General features: G+C 50.2%; 1 protein-coding gene across 3 annotated transcripts in view; it reads right to left on the minus strand.

Annotated features, from left to right (window-relative positions):
- The window catches only part of LOC119089485 (kinesin-like protein KIF12), a 43,142-nt gene that overhangs the window by 9,283 nt on the left and 14,030 nt on the right, over window positions 1-19,829 (minus strand). For all 3 annotated transcript variants that reach the window (XM_037212207.1, XM_037212208.1, XM_037212209.1), the window contains exons 6-11: window positions 15,796-15,936; window positions 14,944-15,100; window positions 6,390-6,484; window positions 5,673-5,820; window positions 2,062-2,180; window positions 1,279-1,383 (exon numbers count right to left, since the gene is read on the minus strand). In XM_037212207.1, coding sequence (XP_037068102.1) covers window positions 1,279-1,383; window positions 2,062-2,180; window positions 5,673-5,820; window positions 6,390-6,484; window positions 14,944-15,100; window positions 15,796-15,936 — 765 coding nt within the window. The remainder of the gene's footprint in view (window positions 1-1,278; window positions 1,384-2,061; window positions 2,181-5,672; window positions 5,821-6,389; window positions 6,485-14,943; window positions 15,101-15,795; window positions 15,937-19,829) is intronic.

Here is a 19,829-nt window from a genome sequence, read left to right on the forward strand (position 1 = left end):
GACCAACCTGGAACTTGACCTTGTTAAAGCTTTTTACCCGAAGGTCATGACCTAGGAACCTGAAACTTTGACCTAAGTAAATTCACATACAGGTCAACACACCCTGTACATTTGGTGTCTCTAGCTTTCTTAATTCTCGAGAGCTCAAGGGGGTCAAATTGACCCCCACCCGAGAGAAGGGCATCTAGCCGGCATCTAGCCTAGCGTGTTACTGACGGTGCTAAATACAGTGGAGATTCTGTTATTCGAACATTGTTCATAAAGTGACTGATGGCCTACATTTGCTTATTTTCCCTGTTGTTGCGTTGTTCGTTACCGCCGTCCCTTTCTTTTCCAATTCCGTAGTCATAATATTACAACCATACCTGGAAGAAATGATCTTGTAACCCTAACATGTTTATTATGATGCTATTTCTAAGCTAAACCATGCGTAGCTGATGCATGCTACAGTCAGTCCGTCGTCCCTGCGGGTATGCGAATGAGTTGGTAAAACGCCACTTGTGAGCCAATGCGTGATAATCGTTGTAGTTGGCCCCCTGAAACCTGCAAGATCCAAACGTCTGGTTGCTGCAGTTATGATTATCTGGAAACATTTCTTTCGATATAATGAGATTGCGTATGTCATCTTACCCAGTCTTACATCTGTGAATTTTAGGACTACGCACGACTTATACATTAACTTACTCACTGTGTGATCAAGCCCATTCCACTGGGGAGTGGTTAGTTCCGGCTAAAAGCTTGCAAACTGAAATATTTGCGATGGAAAGAACAGCGCGTACCAAAGACTGGACACAAGGAGATGCGTATCGGGAGAAATACGGCGCAAATAATTGTGTATGAGAACAATGGCGGTGCAAAGAAGTGCATGAACGAAGAAAAGCGTGAGCAGGAGAAAAATGGGGAAAAATGTGGATGCAAAGAAATGCGAAGCAAGTTATCATAAACGAATCAATATGAATGCGTATAAATGCGATGCAAAGCAATTCAAGTACGACGAAATGCGATATGAAGAACTATGTATAAGAAGTTTTGTGACTGCAAACTTTGCGGTTATGAATATCTGTCCACACACATGTTTGGGGTTTACGAAGATTTGTGCTCACGAAAATTTGCGCACAAGGAAATGCTATACAAATGTACACAATACGAAGGCATGCGCACAAAGTCTTGTGTTCGGACCCGAAACTCCCTGCTCGATGTCGGAGATCATACGCATACAACTAAGCAGCGCCAATGACCGTACGGGAGCCCGTCATGGCCAGTCATATTTCTACTTACCATGACGATGATAGGCTTGGTTTTGATCCGCTTAGCCCTGGATGCGTACCTCAGCGTGTTCAGGGACTCACTGATGTTACTCCGCGCCGGCGAAGCACACGCGATCTGAGGAAAGACGTTGCGATGTCAGACAGCTGTGCTTGGAGAAGGCTTTGTTGTAACCCTCTGACGATGCAAAACATTCGCAGATTTTCGGAGAAAGAAAAAAAAGAGAGACAGAGAGAGAGAGAGAGAGAGAGAGAGAGAGAGAGAGAGAGAGAGAGAGAGAGAGGAGAGAGAGAGAGGACGAGAGAGAGAGACGAGGAGGGAGAGAGAGAGAGAGGGGGGGGGGGGGGACAGAGGAGAGACAGGGGGACAGAGGAGAGAGACCGGGGACAGAGAGAGACAGGGGGACAGAGAGAGACAGGGGGACAGAGAGAGACAGGGGGGACAGAGAGATGACAGGGGGACGAGGAGAGACAGGGGGACAGAGAGAGACAGGGGGTCAGAGAGAGACAGGGGGACAGAGAGGAGACAGGGGGACAGAGAGAGAGAACAGGGGGACAGAGAGAGACAGGGGGACAGAGAGAGACAGGGGGGGGACAGAGAGAGACAGTGGGACAGAGAGAGGAGAGACATGTGACAGAGAGATTGAGAGACTGAGAGACTGAGAAAAAGAGATACAGAGAGACAGAGAGACAGAGAGACAGAGACAGGAGGACAGGACAACAGATAGAGGGTTAGGTTCACTGCCGACCGAATCGATCATCTATTGGAGCGAGGATATGGCGGCCAAGTTTGACCCATCAGTGTAACTCCGCTGCCAGCCAGACTGTCTGCCAACAGTTTGGTCAGCTTGCTGTCCCGGTACGGAATGTGGCCGGTCTTTTTCTTGGGGTCACTTAGGTTGGATATGCACGTTCCTGAAACGAACGAAGGGATTTGCGTGACGCCACGACCCAAATGCGCTTTACGGTATCCTCCACGTCTATACACACTAAAATGCGGTTGCTAGGTTGGTCGGAGAGGATAGGGGGAAACAGGCTGTTCAGTTTGCTTGCGGGTCCCAAAGTTTTAATTGTTCCCTATGCAAACCCACGAGCGAAGGTGAATATATGTCGACAATGCAAATTGCCATAACTTGCACCAAAAACTGCAACGCATCAATAATGTGGATACATTTGACGGCCTGTTAAAGCCGTCAAATGTATCCACATTATTGATGATATAAATTGATGAAAAGGCGCAAAGTTGGTAAACTCCAAACTTTGACAAAACTATGCACGATCCAATTCATTTGCTGCTGAGTAGTGGGCTGTAAGCCGCAATCCGTTCATAGCGCGAGTGGCTGCACCCTCACATATTAAGGACATGCTGTAATTAACAGCTGCCTGTGAAGGTCCGTGGGCATGAGCTGCGTTATAAGAGACAGGGGAAGAGAGGCGGGTGGTGTGTATGTCCGGATAGTAGCGGTTGCTCCTGCCCCGCGTAAGCGGGGAAGGAGCCTATCCATTGCTTTCAATAGCGATAGTTCTGCCCAGAGCCATGTGGGCTGGTGGGAAGACTGGCGATTGGTCTGCCCAGAGCCGTGTGGGCTGGCGAGAGCACTGGCGATTGGTCTGCCCAGAGCCATGTGGGCTGGCGGGAGAGCTGGCAGTTGGTCTGCCCAGAGCCATGTGGGCTGGCGGGAGGACTGGCGATTGGTCCGCCCAGGACCATGTGGGCTGGCGGGAGGACTGGCGATTGGTCTGCCCAGAGCCATGTGGGCTGGCGGGAGAGCTGGCAATTGGTCTGCCCAGAGCCATGTGGGCTGGCGGTAGGACTGGCGATTGGTCTGCCCGGAGCCATGTGGGCTGGCGGTAGGACTGGCGATTGGTCTGCCCAGAGCCATGTGGACTGGCGGGAGGACTGGCGATAGGTCTGCCCAGAGCCATGTGGGCTGGTGGGAGGACTGGCGATTGGTCTGCCCAGAGCCATGTGGGCTGGCGGGAGGACTGGCGATTGGTCCGTCCAGAGCCATGTGGGCTTGCGGTAGGACCGGCGATTGGTCTGCCCGGAGCCATGTGGGCTGGCGGTAGGACTGGCGATTGGTCTGCCCAGGACCATGTGGACTGGTGGGAGGACTGACTATAGGTCTGCCCAGAGCCATGTGGGCTGGCGGTAGGACTGGCGATTGGTCTGCCCAGGACCATGTGAACTGGCGGGAGGACTGACTATAGGTCTGCCCAGAGCCATGTGGACTGGTGGGAGGACTGGCGATAGGTCTGCCCAGAGCCATGTGGGCTGGTGGGAGGACTGGCGATTGGTCTGCCCAGAGCCATGTGGGCTGGCGGGAGGACTGGCGATTGGTCCGTCCAGAGCCATGTGGGCTTGCGGTAGGACCGGCGATTGGTCTGCCCGGAGCCATGTGGGCTGGCGGTAGGACTGGCGATTGGTCTGCCCAGGACCATGTGGACTGGTGGGAGGACTGACTATAGGTCTGCCCAGAGCCATGTGGGCTGGCGGTAGGACTGGCGATTGGTCTGCCCAGGACCATGTGAACTGGCGGGAGGACTGACTATAGGTCTGCCCAGAGCCATGTGGACTGGTGGGAGGACTGGCGATTGGTCTGCCCAGAGCCATGTGGGCTGGCGGTAGGACTGGCGATTGGTCCGCCCAGAGCCATGTGGGCTGGCGGGAGGACTGGCGATTGGTCTGCCCAGAGCCATGTGGGCTGGCGGGAGGACTGGCGATTGGTCCGCCCAGAGCCATGTGGCCTGGCGGGAGGACTGGCGATAGGTCCGCCCAGAGCCATGTGGCCTGGCGCGAGGACTGGCGATTGGTCTGCCCAGCACCAGCTGTGTTGGCAGTGGCGGGGTCCGTGCGGCGCCGGCGGGCTGCTCGGCGCGCCGGCGTCGGTATCGACAGCCAGTGACCGTCACCGGGCCGGTGGACGCCAGGTGTCCGGGCAGATCGATACGCCGACACCGCCGGCCGCCGCATGGTGGGGGAGCGTCACGGCCCGGGTGAACGGCCTGTCGCCGCCGAGCGTCACGTGACCCGCGTCGTTCGTGTCGGCCAGGGCGAGGAACGGGTTCGGGCCGAATGGGGGACGCCGGCTCTTATATTTCACGGCGAGTGCACCATCATTAAGATAATGAGTTGATAGCCTTTGGACGAAGGCTTGATTCACAACGTCCCAACAATTTTCCAGAACTGGTAAACGTTATAATTGAGTTGCACTACACGGCTGCCACGCCCAGCTCCCATGCGATAAACGAAATGACAAAGTTAGCATGCGATCGGGCGGAGTGGGGTGCATCCCCAGTAAGGTTCATCCTCATAAAAATTGAACGGAGCGGCGTGCCGACGCAAAATTTTGGGCAGTGGTACATAGTTGGCAGTCATGGTTCTCGTATCCAAAATAAGCGATAGCCTTTTAAGGTCGTTGACCAGGTCGATGCCAGGGCAGGTTATTACCAGGCCATGCTTGTCAACTAAGGTACAACGACGGAGAAACTAAGACATCTGCATCGTTTCTTGCACTCACAGTACCGCAACACAATGGGATGCAGTGTTATCATTACGTGGTAGCGCGGTCGTGTACTGGATTCCCAAATGGACCCACGTTACGGCCGAAAGTTAGCGGACATGTTGCAACATTTAGAACGAATGACGGGCAGACAGGAAGATTTGTCTTGGCCTCCTGTCCCGCCCTGTCCCTTCCAAAACATTTTCTCTGAGGATTTGTTTGTTAGGAGATGCTGCAGCCTTGCAATATGTAACTAAAACGCAAAAGCTCCACCATGCTCCATCAACTTTAAATCAGACTGACCAACAATAAAGCGTCAGTTATGGCCCAGAGGAGGGGAAAACCGATGGTTCGTGACGCACGGCCAATAGGCACCGACCCAGGACAAGCTTAGTTCATGTGGTGAAGTTTCAAGTGTCTGAAAGATGCATGACTTAAAAGGTGTTAAGCGATCCTGCTTTGTTGATAATGTGAACCACAAGAGATATCCCTAGTTACATCGAAGTTCTACCTGGCTTATTTTTTGCTTGCGCACAGAGCCAGATTGTAAATGACTAAGTACCGCCTCCCAGCCAATATGTTTATTCGCACTGTAAGATAATGGTGTACTCGGCATACTAAAAACACACTTGCCATTGATCCCATTCGGTTTTGACGTCCACTGCGCACATGACAGAGACGTCAGACGTACACAAAAGGCAAGCACACGAGCGCAGGTGACTGGAAGAGACACAAACTAGAGTGCACCCCGTGCACGACCAACCGTTAAACTGAGTGGGATGCGATATGCACCAAAGCCAGCAATCTGATTTCGCGAATGGCGCAAGATGTTCTGAGTCATTTCGTTAACGCCGATACCGAACACCAGGGACAAAAGGCAATATGTCTAAATGGTACAACTAACCGAGGACCATGAGGCTTTTGTTGATGTTGTTGGCTTCCTCAAGTGTCTTGCCCTCGCTGTTGGTCTTCTTCGTCATCTCGCTGCCGGCCAGGTCCACGAAGTTCAGCTTGCCCAGTTTGGATATGTAGACGTCCGAGTCATCTGCCGCCTGTGCTCGCACAGAGGAAACCCGGCGATGAAGTAGAACAGTGAATAACATGTGCAGACGTGCGCATGACGGGTCTTTATATGCAATCAATGGACCATGGCATGCTTCGATGCGAGGTCAGCAGTGGTGAACACAGCGCATTTTTACACCGGCACTGTTGCTTTGGAAGATTCGCATATCTTTGTCGGAGGTTAAATATAGCTTCCTGAGTATTAATCAATGAAACAAACGTACCACAGCCTGAGCTATTCCGGCGCAGTCCAAGACAATTCAAGAGAGCAACAAACCTTTGACCAAGTTTACTTCCATGAATTGGACATTGGAACCCACGAAGACAAGTTTAGAGCATTATTATGTAGGCTTTGAGGTTGAGATCTTAGAAATGCCACATCAGGAAAGTTATGGGATTAATGACGACATAAATTCAGCTGGTAAAGGGCGCTTTGCCACAAGAGCGTGGTTTGCTGAAGCGGATAATGACGAGCAATATTCTACTGTATCGACAGCACAGGGCCTCGACCATTAACCAGTAGAAGAGATCTCTTGGTCAAAGTGCCGAGACCGATTACCTTCTGCTCTGAAGTGATGTATACTGTGAGGATCGTGTGACTGCGACTGGAGAACTCGTTCATGTTGTGACTGGCGACTGCTCGGTTGCGAAGCCCTGTAACCAGGTGTGACAAATGCAGTCAGCTACAGCACAGCCCGGCTCGTGCCGATCAGTGCGAGGTGTGGACATTGGACAACCCTATCTTGACAGTGGGCAGCGTGATTATGCTGGTGTGCATTTGTAGAAGCCGTGGGCCCGTCATACTGATTTCAGTTCTGAGCACTGGTATTCATATTTTGGTAAATACACACACGCACACGCACGCGCCAGAAGCGAGTCCAGGAAAGGCAAAAAGGAGATGGGGTCGCAGTACACGGAGACTGTGGTCATCAACAGCGGGCGGTCAGCTGACGGTCGCGGCACCGAGGCACGCTCCAGTCACGTATCCGTACTTCCTTCCTCTAAAAAACTAGACAGGCGCATGGCACCTGCCCACATCACGTTATGTACGTGTCACAAAGTTCATTCAAGCACAACAGCAGTACATATAATATGAACTACTAAGCCGATAATTTCAGTGCGATTCTCGCCTGGATGTTCTGACCGTTTACTAATTTCCTGATTAGCGAATACTTAGGATCAGCTCCGACGACGAGGCATTTCAATTGTGCTTTTCAACCTGTTCACGATCAGTTCCCAACATGCCCCTGGTGGGTAGTTCCCAGAACTACCTGCGGCGACTACGCATTCAACAGGAACGCAATGAGGTTACGCAGTGCATAGGAACTCTGTTTTCGCGTATGACAAAATGTTGGGTTATCCCTCATTTTTAAACAATTTTTTCAGCACCTGGTTTCGCATCTCCTGGATACGCTTATGAATTTTCACTTTAGAAAATTTTCAACACATCAATGTTGAAATTCTTGTCCATCGATGTGCGTTGGTTGCGTTAAAAACGGTTGATAAACGTGGCAACTGTGTCCGATGAGAATGTCTACTCGTGTTAGGTCCCCGATTTCACCTCCAAGGTTACGAATCTGCCCTCACTTCTCGCCCAGAAAAGGTGTATCGGGGAGTCTACCCGGAGCAGGGTTACAGACGATCACCCAACATATTACGGAGCAAGGACAGACCTGAAGGACCAGCTGATTCAAACACCCATCTATCAAACATCAGGCAAAAAAACTTGATGAATCATTGCGTTCTCATTTGCTTTAGCTCACTAGAGCACGGAGTGGGCGATACAACATTTATTAGTTCGGATGGAATGTGTAGCATAGATGCGGTGCACGGGAGGCTCAATATCTATTGCAATTTTGCTTGCACACACACATAATATATATATATATATATATATATATATATATATATATATTCTTACATATACATGCGCACATACATTAGATATTCGTATACTGCGCATATTGGTTGCATAATGCAGATAGAAATATTGGGAGCATTGCCTCTTCAAGGATATTAGAATGAAAGAGTTTTTATTCGAATGTATATATTTCGTTGGCTATTCGATACACGTATGTATATATGCCTACATATATACAATATGCTTATGTATATATATATATATATATATATATATATATATATATATATATATATATATATATATTATATACAGGACAAAACTTGTGCACTTCTAGAAAAGCATATTTTGGCACGGAGTGCAAAAATTGAGCATGACCAATGGAAGTAAGACAGAATACTAATTTTACTTTGATGCATATAAAATACACTCAAAATGTGAACGCTACAAAGACACCAACACGTTGCCACAATTACATCAGTGGTGCTCACCGCCCATCACCTAATAATTAAACCGGTGCACAAGAACTTGCTTGTCTGTTTTGGGCTGGAGAGAGTTCGTTAATGAATATACTTTTCTAAATTTGAAGGCGCATTCTGCCATTGGATGTCTGTAAAATGTCAGTGTTGTCTGTCCGTTGCTGTCGTACCCGTGCCCTGTCATGTTCGTGTCGCATGTGACCCAGACGTGCCCTGTCCCGTAAGCGCATTGTCAGGCGTCGTGAGAGTGTCGTGGTCACACCGGTGTAGCGTGTAGAACGAAGTTTGCAGCCTTCGATGTTGCATTTGAATTGATACTCTACGTTGGCGCATTTCAGCCTGTCGGCTTTGTCTGGGCTATCTCTCATAGGAAATTTAGATATTTTCTTATTGCGATACTGCCACCGGCGTCCATCACACAGACTGTGCTTCACGACGCTGCCGCCAGCGTCCACAGCACAGACTGCGCCACACGACACCGCCGCCAGCGCCCACCACATAGACTGCGCCGCAAGACACTGCCCCCTCCCCGGCGCCCAACGCGTAGACTGCGCCGCACGACACTGCCGCCAGCGCCCACCGCTTAGACTGCGCCGCATGTCACTGCGGCACTGCCGTCGCCGAGCCGCCCTACCCACGGGACGAGACGCTACGTGAAGGAAGGCACGAGGCGCTACATGGGGGAGGCGCAAGACGCTACGGGAGGAGTGACACGAAACGCTACGTGAGGGGTGAGGGGGGCAACACGCTATATGAGGAGTGGTGCAAGACGCTACGGGAGGAGTGGCACTAGACGCCACGTGGTGGTGGTGCAATACGCTATATGAGGAGTGGTGCAAGACGCTACGGGAGGAGTGGCACTAGACGCCACGTGGGGGTGGTGCAATACGCTATATGAGGAGTGGTGCAAGACGCAACGGGAGGAGTGGCGCGAAACACTACATGGGTGGTGGTGCGAGACCCTACGTGGGGGGCGATGCAAGACGCCACGTGAGGGGTGGTACGAGACACTACGCAAGGGTGGCGCCAGACGCTACATGAGAGGTGGCGCGAGACGCTGGATGGTTTGGGCCTGTTTAGCGCGCTTTAAACCGCACGTGTTGCAGAAAGATATGAGTCTGACGACAAGCAGCCAAGCCTGACAGCATCGTCCAGAAATCAACAGGTAACAGTTTTGTACCGAAGCGAGGCTGGGTGCAGGACTCGCCGAGCAGGCTGCCCGTAGGGCGGTAAGTCTTGGTGAACTATGTCCACGTGCTAAGTACTGAGAACAAATGCAGGGCTATTGGCATCGGAAAAAGTTTCGTTCTGTTCACTGACGCACACTGACGTTTGCCGACTACTTCTGCTATGAACGTTCCGAATGTCTCGGCCCTACTTGTCTTGGGGCATGATCAGTGATCAATGACTGCCATTATAGGGGCCAATCTTGTTTTGGGAAGTTGAATGGCCTTAGAGGCTTGCAACGGTTTGCATCACCCCGCACCAGACAGCCTCATGAAGTGGTTTATACTATCGCAGCTGACTAGACCAGTGGCATCTGAGTGTGATCATCTGCAGTGTAATTATTTAACAATCTTTAATACTCTGCATTAATAATATAAACAGCTGGAGATCCGAATCATCTCGATAGGCTGGTTTGTCGGAGGACAATCCGTAGCACGCGTGCAGTGTGCAATGATTTCGGTGCATGCTGCACATTGCACACTGGTCTCCTTACAATAGCAGCTGAAAAGAACAGATTTATTTCTTCGGCCACTATCGCCCGCATTGATGCCACAGTACTTTTGCTAAGAGAGGTTCAAGATCAGATGTCGTCCGTGGTAAGGCCGGCAGTTCTTTTCCGCACTCAACATCAAGATAAGCGAAAGGAGACTGCATTGTTGAAAGTCGCTGGTTTTGTGTAAAAAGATTACAGACGTGCATAGTTACAACGTGGATCAGGTGGATCTTTATATTCATTTTTTCCTGCGTTAACCACTGCGCGTCTGGGAAACCAGAGGTACGGGGTTCGATTTTCCGCGGTGCCCGCCCTTTCTGCCAGGGTGAGAGGCAGGCGACGCCATTTAGCCTCAGCAGCTGAGTGCGTCGTAAAGCGCCAAAGACACACTCACTCACATATTTATTTTGCCTATGTCCGGCGGGTGCACCAGTGCTTCTGTCTCTCAACACTACAGCTACCTTGCTTTCAAAGCACCCTAGTGTACAACCATGTGTTAACGTCCCTCACGTGACCAGCGTGACTGTACAGCACACAATCATGCTGTGACGTTCACTGGACGGTGACACTGGCCTCAGCTTTTAACACGACCCGCAGGTCGTTGGTACTCTGTGCCACACACCCGGGCAGCTGCCGGACGGCGAGGTCGCTCGATAAATCCATGGTGACCCGGCGGACCGGCCGTCGCAGTAGCTCGACACAATGTAACCGCCATCGACCGGCACTGGCAACACACAAACTGGGCGCCAGCCCGCGCCGCGGGCACGCACCCCCAGCCTGGGCATGGAAGCTCTTCCACACACTTCGGGCCAAGAAGTCTGATTCAGAGCCTGAACGGGAAAATTAAGGCTTGTGCATTTGTAGTTAAAAAATAGAAAGCGCAGCGAACTGTTGTAGTGATGGGATCGCTCCATGCAGTTTCCAAAACCGAGTTTGAGCCACGTCTCACAGGAAAGACCAGCAGGGTGGTGAAATAAACAGGCGATGGAGTTAAACAAACTTAACGGGATCATGCACGAAGGGATTGTTTAATGGAAGCCGCAGGGCATGGGTCCTTCCTCCCGAGTCGTTGTACGAATCGACCTTAAATCAGAGCCTCAGCAACACATTAACGGTAGAAATGAACTTGCCTGCCCGCTTTTGTACCTCTCAATGATGGATATATCAGACGCGTCCAATTTGATTGGCATGATCAGTTTCCTTGAAAACCTTCTGAATAGCTCAAAATTTTGTCTTGAAGTTGCTTAGCCCGGAGAAATGCTATCGAATCCCTGTTTACCACAACGAACGCAATATGTTTCAATTACTTAACTGTTGTTTTCACTTGTGTGTTATGTAATGTTTGCAATGCACTCACTTGCTGGAACACCTGTGCAATCAATGTCATTAAGGCCTAAAGGCTCTATTTATGGAAAAATATAGGCGAGTACAGGGGTGAAGCTTCCCATTCAATTGGGAGGGAATTCGCCGCCCTCATCCCCCCTCACCCCCCCCCCCCCTAACTTCGTGACGAAAGTGGAAAAATTCGTGGAGAACCCCGTTTTTGGCACACGTTTGAGGCAGGTTGGGTTGCTTTTTTACTGTTTAACTCCCCTCCCCCCAACTCTATTTAGGGGCGTAGATTTTGGTCAGTTGCCAATTGGTCACAAAAATATTTTTGCTTCTTTTGAAGAAAATTTTCAACAGCTGATGTGCAGACTCACTAGGGGAGATGAAGTGTTGGATCTCGTATCGACTGACAAGAAATGGTGTATAGATGTTTTGACAGTAGGTGAGCCACTGGGAAATATTGGCCATGCTATGGCAAGGTTTTCATTGTGTCTAGGTTATTTAAGGCAACGCTAATCATACCCTTACTCCAAAGTTTGCTAGAGGTAAATTTGAAGAACTTGCAGTCTTTTTCGCTAGCTGCCAGTGGAAAGATATCCCTATTGGATTCACCGCATATCAGGAGCCTGATATGCAGTGAAGAAACTCTCCACACTGTGTGAGCACTCCTCCACAAGGGAGGAGTGTTCAAAGATATTCTAGAAGCAGGTCAGGAAAGACACATTCCCTTTAGGAAAATGTGAGGAAGTGGCTCACGGAAGCTACCATGGCTGACACAGATAGTGCTCAATTTGATCATATCATGGGCAAAAAAGTAAGACACAGAAAACAACAAGGCAACGTACAGGATTGCTTCAAAAAAGCTAAAAATAAAATTAGGGTGGCAAACAATTATTAGAAATACAGCTACAAGACGCTTGCTCTAGCGATGTTTAGAATCGTTTTAGCCACCACAAATTTAAATCTAAGGGATCCTCTATCGGCCTCTTCGAGGAAGATGGAAGTCATTAGTGGACGACTGGGATATTGGAGATGCTCTTAGCAAACACTTTTCTTTACTGGTTACAAAGCAGACTGTGCGTGATCTACCTGGTGAAAGGCAAATCTGCCTGAAGGCAGTGCTGTGGATTTGACGGTGACCGAGGGTATGGTAAGGTAAGGTAAGGTAAGGTAAGGTAAGGTATGGTAAGGGATGGCTTGCGGTGAATATAGCTGGATAGGGAGCCTGGATCTGACCAGATATATATTAGGTGGAGCGCTGAATAAACACGCTAGTACTTTAGCTTGTCCCCTGGTGCAAATATTTAATGGGTCATTGAGCTCCCCAGACTACCCGTGGACTGGCACAATGCCAACTTAGTACCGATATTTCAGAGGGGAACCAAAGAAGGGCTAGCAACTACAGGCCTGTCAGTCTTACCTCACTAGTGTACAACATTATAAAGAAATTTATGAAGGCTAGCATTCAGTCACCTAAGATAGGCATCAGATGATAACTAACAGTCAGCGCAGTTTTCTTTCTAGAATGTCTCGTCTGACAAGTCTGCTGGAGTTCATAGAGCATGCTACTAGTTAGATTGATAAAGGCAATAGTTTGGATGTTGTTCAACTAGGTATTACTAAGGCGTCTGATTAGGTGCCACACCAGCCTCTGCTATATCGATTAAAATTGTATGGCATTGAGTGAAAACTCCTTGACTGAGTGAGGGCTTGGCTGCTAAACAGGAAATAAAGCGTACTGCTGAATGGCACGAAGTCTCAATGGTACCTAATAGAAAGAGTGACTCAAAATCGGTCGGTTTTAGGCGCTTTGCTCCTTATCACTGTCGTGAATAATATTGAGATAGGATGATAAAGCAAGACGCTAAAATTTGCTGACGTTATTTAAGCAGAAGAAATATCGAAAAAGACCGACGGCGTGAAGCCTGAATTAGAGAAATTAGTGAACTGGGTTTCTCTCTGGCAGATATCATTTAATTATGACAAGTGTAAGGTGATGTATTTGGGTAGTTCTAGCAGTGGGGACGTTAGTTATAAAACGTAAGTTCGGGAGTCAAACCATATCGAGAAAAGAAGGTTTCAGTGATACAAATTTTCAACAAATTTAGGCTCAAAAGTTAAGTGGGGCTGCTAAGAGCGAGGCGCTTCGGATGCCGGGAATTATTATCAGGGATGCCCATTACAAGTGTGGGAATATCGTCAGAAGGCTGTACTACGCTTCTGTCGGACCACACCTAGAGAATTGTGTACAGGCTTGACCCCCCACGCTTCCAAAAACATATAGAGGCTGGAAAGGGTACAATGAAAAGCAACTAGGATGGTTAATGGGACTGGTAGCTTAGAAGATAAGGATTGGTCTAGGGGCTTTGGTTTGTATTCACAGAAATATCGTAGGCTTAAACGGGATCTGATTGGGGAATTCAGTAGTATGGAGGTCATAGACAAGGCAGATCTACGAAGAGCACTGGAATTTAGGCTGAACAAGCCCTCGCCGGGGGGGAGATGTTCATGACATCCTTAACTTTTTAACCTTTAACCTTAACTGAACCTAAGCTTACCAACCTCAGCTTAACTGAACCTAACCTACCAACTAGTTATTACGACTTAAAAACTTCACAACATTAACAACACAATCCTGACGCACATCAAGCTTTCGTGAGCGGAAATCCGGATCAGTTTTCCCGCCCGATCTGTCCTTACTGCGGCTGGCAGGTGGCAGCACTTCCTGGCAACAGGAAGGGGCGGAGCCTAAATTATCGCGCGTGAATTGAATGCTGAAGGCGTTTGTACCAGTTACTCTTGCATGGTTAAAACAGGCATGACAAATTACAATTCATGCTGCCAGGGTATTGTGTGATGAAATTATAATAGGAACACCCCCTCACATTGCCCCACAACGACAAAAGACTACCACAGAGCCGGAGCAAAGCTGAAAAACGACCGTCACGCATCACGCCGCAAACCGGAAGGAGAGCTGAGTATTGTTCTTGAGTGTCTTATTTGCGCCAAGATTTTCAGGCCAGAAATTAACTCAGGTGCTTCAAAGAAAGAATGAAATTTAGGGCCGTCTGAAAACGTTTCACTGCGTAATTTGAACTATAAAATAATTACAATATACTCGATTACAGAATCTAGCTGATGCTGCAGTGGCACTAGCCAGTGCTCTTATTAGACATAACTGGTCATGAGGCTTCACCAGAGTACATTTTGAAATGCGCCCCAAATGTGCCACGCTCCTTTTAATGGCAGTGCCAATCGCTTTGAACTTGCTTCACACGGCAAACAAATACGATGCTCAACATGCTACTGAGGCCCGGGCCGTGCCCGCCTTAGCGCGTCGCGTGCATGTTGACAGCCTTTGCAATACGTTTTAAGTGGCCATTCGGTTCAAAAATGTGGGCTTACCCCAGTCTGACCTGAAAATTGTACCCTGGTACATACGCTACTTTGATACAACATTGTGATGCGTGCGATATGCATTACCAGCACTGAGCATCCTGAGTTCAATGTAACTACGGTATCACTTATTTAGAAATGGTAGATCGCTATTGCGTTATTAGATTGCGTGAAATATAAAATGTGCAACCGCGTTTCCGGTTAGGTGCTTTTTTCTGGTCCGGGCCGTGAATCAGAACAAATCAGACAAGTGGCAGAACAAATCAGACAGAATAAATAAGAACAAGTAGGTTCGTTCCAGAACCAATGGCAATACACGCTCTCTTACCTTCTTCGAGTACCGCCAGAAGGTCATCCAGCTCTTCACACTCTACTGTGAACAGGTTTTCGACGAAGAACGCGCGCTTTTTCTTGGACCACCGGACCATCAGGCTCCGTGGCCTTTTCCCCGGCTCAGGCTGGACCGGATTCAGGAGATCGATCACCTGGAGAGCACAGACAGTGGCTCACAGTGAGAGCAGGAGACAGTGGCTTACAGTGAGAGCAGGAGACAGTGGCTTACAGTGAGAGCAGGAGACAGTGGCTTACAGTGAGAGCAGGAGACAGCGGCTTACTTCTGTCGCAAGGTCCCATGGAGGACGTGTATGAACTCGATTTTGCCCAGCGTACGGCCGCGCACGCGGTCATAGTGGCAGTCCATGTGTGAAAACGAACACGACTGAGGTGTCTGTCCAAAGTACATGTGTAAAAACAAACACGACTAAGAACGCCTGTCCAAAGTACATGTGTACAAACGAACGCGACTGAGAACGCCTGTCCAAAGTCGATGCGTAAAAACAAACACGACTGAGAACGTCCGTCCAAAGAAACCGTGAGCGGCAGCACGGGGCAATCTTTCCAAAGAGCCTAACAAATGGTCAGTTGGCTTAGGGTGGCCAAGGGAGAGTGTACCTAAACTACCTTCCACTTTCCACCCCAGCCGTTAGCCATCACCGCCTAATTGGCATGTGGCGTGGGAAGCTTCGTTTATAAAAAAACATCTGAGCATTACTACTAATTATTTCAAACCAAGGCTGTTTATATACTGAAATGATGAAAATGAAATGCAGCCATTCGTTTCTCCAATTTCCTTTATATTTTACGGTTCGATGCTGACGGTGTTCCCCATGAAAGCACGCACCTTTTCATTGTAGATCTCCAGGTAGGACGCTTTCAGCAGGAATTCCTTGTCCTTCTGCTCGTTGATAACTTGAAACAGGTAGACAAACGACCGGAACACCAAGCCGTGCTCTTCAGAAAACATGTCAGGTACCTTGCGAAACTGAAACATCGTACGGAGACGTCCAGTCACATACAGTACAATGCTGTCTGGCATGCGCAGAGCGCAGCTCATCCAGAACCTTAGCAGCAGCCGGCAACTGTCATGCACCTACATGCGTTGTGGAACATTTGAACCGATATTGTTTAGGAAAAGAGCTATTGACAGTTTCCTTTGACGATCAGAGAATCGTCACTCGCTATTTTTAGCAGCTTTTTTAGAATGCACGTTTAGGTTGTCAATTTAGGTGCGTGTTTGCCACCACCAGTTTCTATACGCTTGCAAGAATCGCGGCTATCACATTAACGCTACATTGGTTCTCGCAATGCAACGTGAAGAATGGAGGGTTATCATGCGCGTAAGTCCTATTTGGTCTGGAATCTTATTCTTCTACGAAGCGATGACACAAGATCACAACACTTAACGTTTCTTAAGTAAAATAGTAAACCTGCCTAACAAGCAGCAAGCGAGCGCATCCCTGTGGGCATCAATGAATATTCGACACATTGGCCCATAGCACATACCCATGCATCATGCGCGCCACGTGAATGGCCTACGAGCGATTATCGACTGACATGAATTCCACAGTGCGCCTCAAATCCCGCTGCGAGCGGCATGCTGGAATTAATAAGCCCGTATGCCACCCGGAGACCACGAGCATTCCGCGATGCTCCAGGAGGGGAGCGCAAAGCATGGGCCGAGGAGTTTGTCACCTCACGAAACAGCGCAGTTCGGTCTGGATCAGCATCAGACAGATAATGACCTCGCATGTAAGCACACCGTTTCAGGGACATTACAGCACTCTGCACTGTGGTTGAGGGCGTCTAAAGATTGTTGTAACTCGTAGCTAAATAGCAATGTGTATAACTCCTTGGTGTGATCATATTAAAGCTTTACAAGGCTCCGTTCACTGCTTTAGCGTCACGGGAATAAAGGGAGAGCCAATACTTGTTTCATAGCAGCAACTTACCCGAGAGGGAGCTTTACCATGTCGGCGACGAAGAAACGCGGGTGTCGCGGATAGCAGCCAGTGTCTTTTGGCCGTCTGAACGTTGACGCCCACAGCAAACTCCAGGTATCGAGAGGGGTTGTGATATCGGATTACGCGGGGTATAAGACAAGTGGGTATATGGACATACGGGCGGTTAGCAATGACCATCAAACTGCATGCACTGGGAACTGCTCGGCATGCACGTAGAAGACGGATGATTACGAGCTGCTCTGTATCTCCTTTGTAAACGACACGGCTGGCAAAAGGTAGGCAAAAGCGTAGCTGTAATTCCTCAGGAAACAGAAGCTTAGGATCATCCAACACCGCAGTGCCTGCATCTGCCGGGAACAAACCACTCAAATGCATCCGCTATAGTCGGGGCGCTGCTACCCCAGCGACGCACCCTGCTTTAGGGTACGCTACTCGCAGCACTACTGGCCACCGGGGCTGTATTGATGTGGATCATGTCCACCTCCACTGAACCAAGCGCCGTTTGTGCACGTGTTCGCACACACGCATCGCTTTTGAACTGCGCAGTCAGTTTCAAGCTTGCCGTGCTATTGTTCGTCCCATTTTCGGGTGGACTGAGCTTTGCTGTGCTCCGAGAAATGCTGCCATGAGATCCAGACGCCCCCGGCTGTGCCCCTCTGTAGAAATCCAGACGGCCCCTGGCTGCGCCCCACCGCTGAGATCCAGACGCCCCCGGCTGCGGCCCACTGTAGAACCGGCTGCGCTCCCATCGCAGAGATCCAGGCCCCCCGGCCGCGCCCCACTGTCGAGATCCAGACACCTCCTGGCTGCGCCCCCACCGCAGAGACCGTGCCGGTGGCCGAGGAGTGACGAATGGCTTCATGAAGTTCAACTTCACGCTCGCTTCCATTGATGTCGAGTGCCGTCTCCAGTGCATGTTTGTTGGTGACAGCTCATACGTCATTCACATGAACGAGGCCAGTTCAGCTTTCAACGCAGCCTATCAGCTACAGCCGCTGCCCGCATCGTGTCAATGCCAAATGCCGGTAGATGTTTGTAGCATGTGCATGGCTCTAATTCCGTCGATGCTCAAAAACGAGCCTAAAATAAACACATTTTGTGACAAGCTAATTGAACATGTTATCTCTAGGTCTTCTGTAAGCAAAAATGTTATGGCACCAGTCCTAGCCGACCTTCTCTTGTTAGCAAGCTCTATGGTAAGCTCAACGTGGAAGGCTTAGCTACCACTGGATGCACGCATCAAGACCCAACGATACCAGGTAGGGTCTTGATGGTACGGGTTAGCCGCCACTCGGTTTGTTTACCCTCTGCGCGGGCCGCTGCGCGACGTCACTACGAGACACTTCGTCAGTGACCCGGAACGGGCACCGAGTGACCAGTCGAGACTTTGGCTGTCGGATGCCTTAGACTATACCCTGATTTCTACGGATTTTAAGTATTTCAACATCGTGCCCCGAGAGGTATGCGGATCGTACATGTACGGTTACACTGGCAGATACGCTCGCCGGGCAGGCGTACCAGGCAATCTCACCGTCCGCCGAAGCTCGTGATGCCGTTTCCCCCGCCCCGAAACTCGACCGGTCCCACAGACCTGTCTTGGAGTACTGCACGAGATCGTGTCGTCCAGCACGGAGGGGACTCAGTGAGCCGGCGCTGGCGCCGTCGCGCTTCAATGGGGCCGGACCGGCACTATGCTGCTGTCTGGTGGTATGCACCCACCGCCCGCTGACCTAGTCTCCGAACGCCCGGCAATGTGCCGGCATGGCCCACTGCTGCCAGTGGCCATGTAACACTTGAGCAGGCTAGCAGTCTTCTGCATGTGAAGTGTTGCGCAGCTCCAGCAGACCGTGCGTCCATGCCAGGCGGGTTGGTCTAACCGCCTGGCCCGTGTCGGCTCACGGATCAGGCGAGTGGGCGGCGTGTCGTGGGTTCGGATCGTGGGTTCGGATCGTTGTCGGCTTACGGATCGGGCGAGTGGGCGGTGCATCGTGGGTTCCCTGGCGACGATGACCATATCTTGTTGTTGTTAGGAGAGGCGCTCAGATTTAAGCGTTCCGCTTATGCGCCAGTCCACTCTTCATGTTATGTGCTGCTTAATGTCCATAACCGAAAATAAACATCAAATCAAATCAAATCAATCCGCCGCCCCCGACTAAATGCTGTCACTCGGTCGGCGGGCGCGGGACGTTGGCCTTTGAGAATGCTTGGAAGATGAATCAGCTAGTTACCATGCGAAATCCCTCACAAATTATCCCACATTTTCTTTTTTCAGTCGTCCACCCTTTCGGTAAGAGCCAGTTGTGTGAAGTGGGGTGCCATTTCCTGTTAGAAATGTGCACGGTCTGCAAGAAATCATAAACGCCTGAAAGAGACTGCTGGCTGCCCGTGCAACTCAGTCACCTTTTTCGTTTTCCATCAGACCCGTCAGTTCGAAAGCGCGCATTGCCCAATTCGCAACTGATTCCTTTGAACATTTGCGAAACCTAAGCATTACTGGGTCTACATCGCCATCGCCCGACCGGTCCTGTATTGACCAGTGGGCCCGCCTGCGGGCGCCGTGGCTACGACATCGGCGGCCGGTGGCCACCCCTGCGGCCGCGTAACGACTGCCGTGTTTGACAGACGGCAGCGGCCACTGGCCACCACTTCGGACGCGTAACGACTGCCGTGTTTGACAGGCGGCAGCCGGTCGCTATAGGCCGCGGCGCACGCTGGCGCTCTTCGAACGCAACAGCAGCCGACTCGGCCAACGCGTCGTCATCACAGCGCACTCACTAGAGAACGCAACCGGTGGCTCATCAAGGCCTGGCACGCGCTGTCGGCAGCCTCGCGTGGCAACCTTGCTGATGACTGTTGACTGACAGCGCAGGCTCGATCTGACAGCCGATGGGCTTCAAGTGGCGCTACTCCGAGG

Source organism: Pollicipes pollicipes, unplaced genomic scaffold (assembly GCF_011947565.3).
Source record: "Pollicipes pollicipes isolate AB1234 unplaced genomic scaffold, Ppol_2.1 Scaffold_3087;HRSCAF=3621_pilon_pilon_pilon, whole genome shotgun sequence".
Classification (NCBI taxonomy): domain Eukaryota; kingdom Metazoa; phylum Arthropoda; class Thecostraca; order Pollicipedomorpha; family Pollicipedidae; genus Pollicipes; species Pollicipes pollicipes.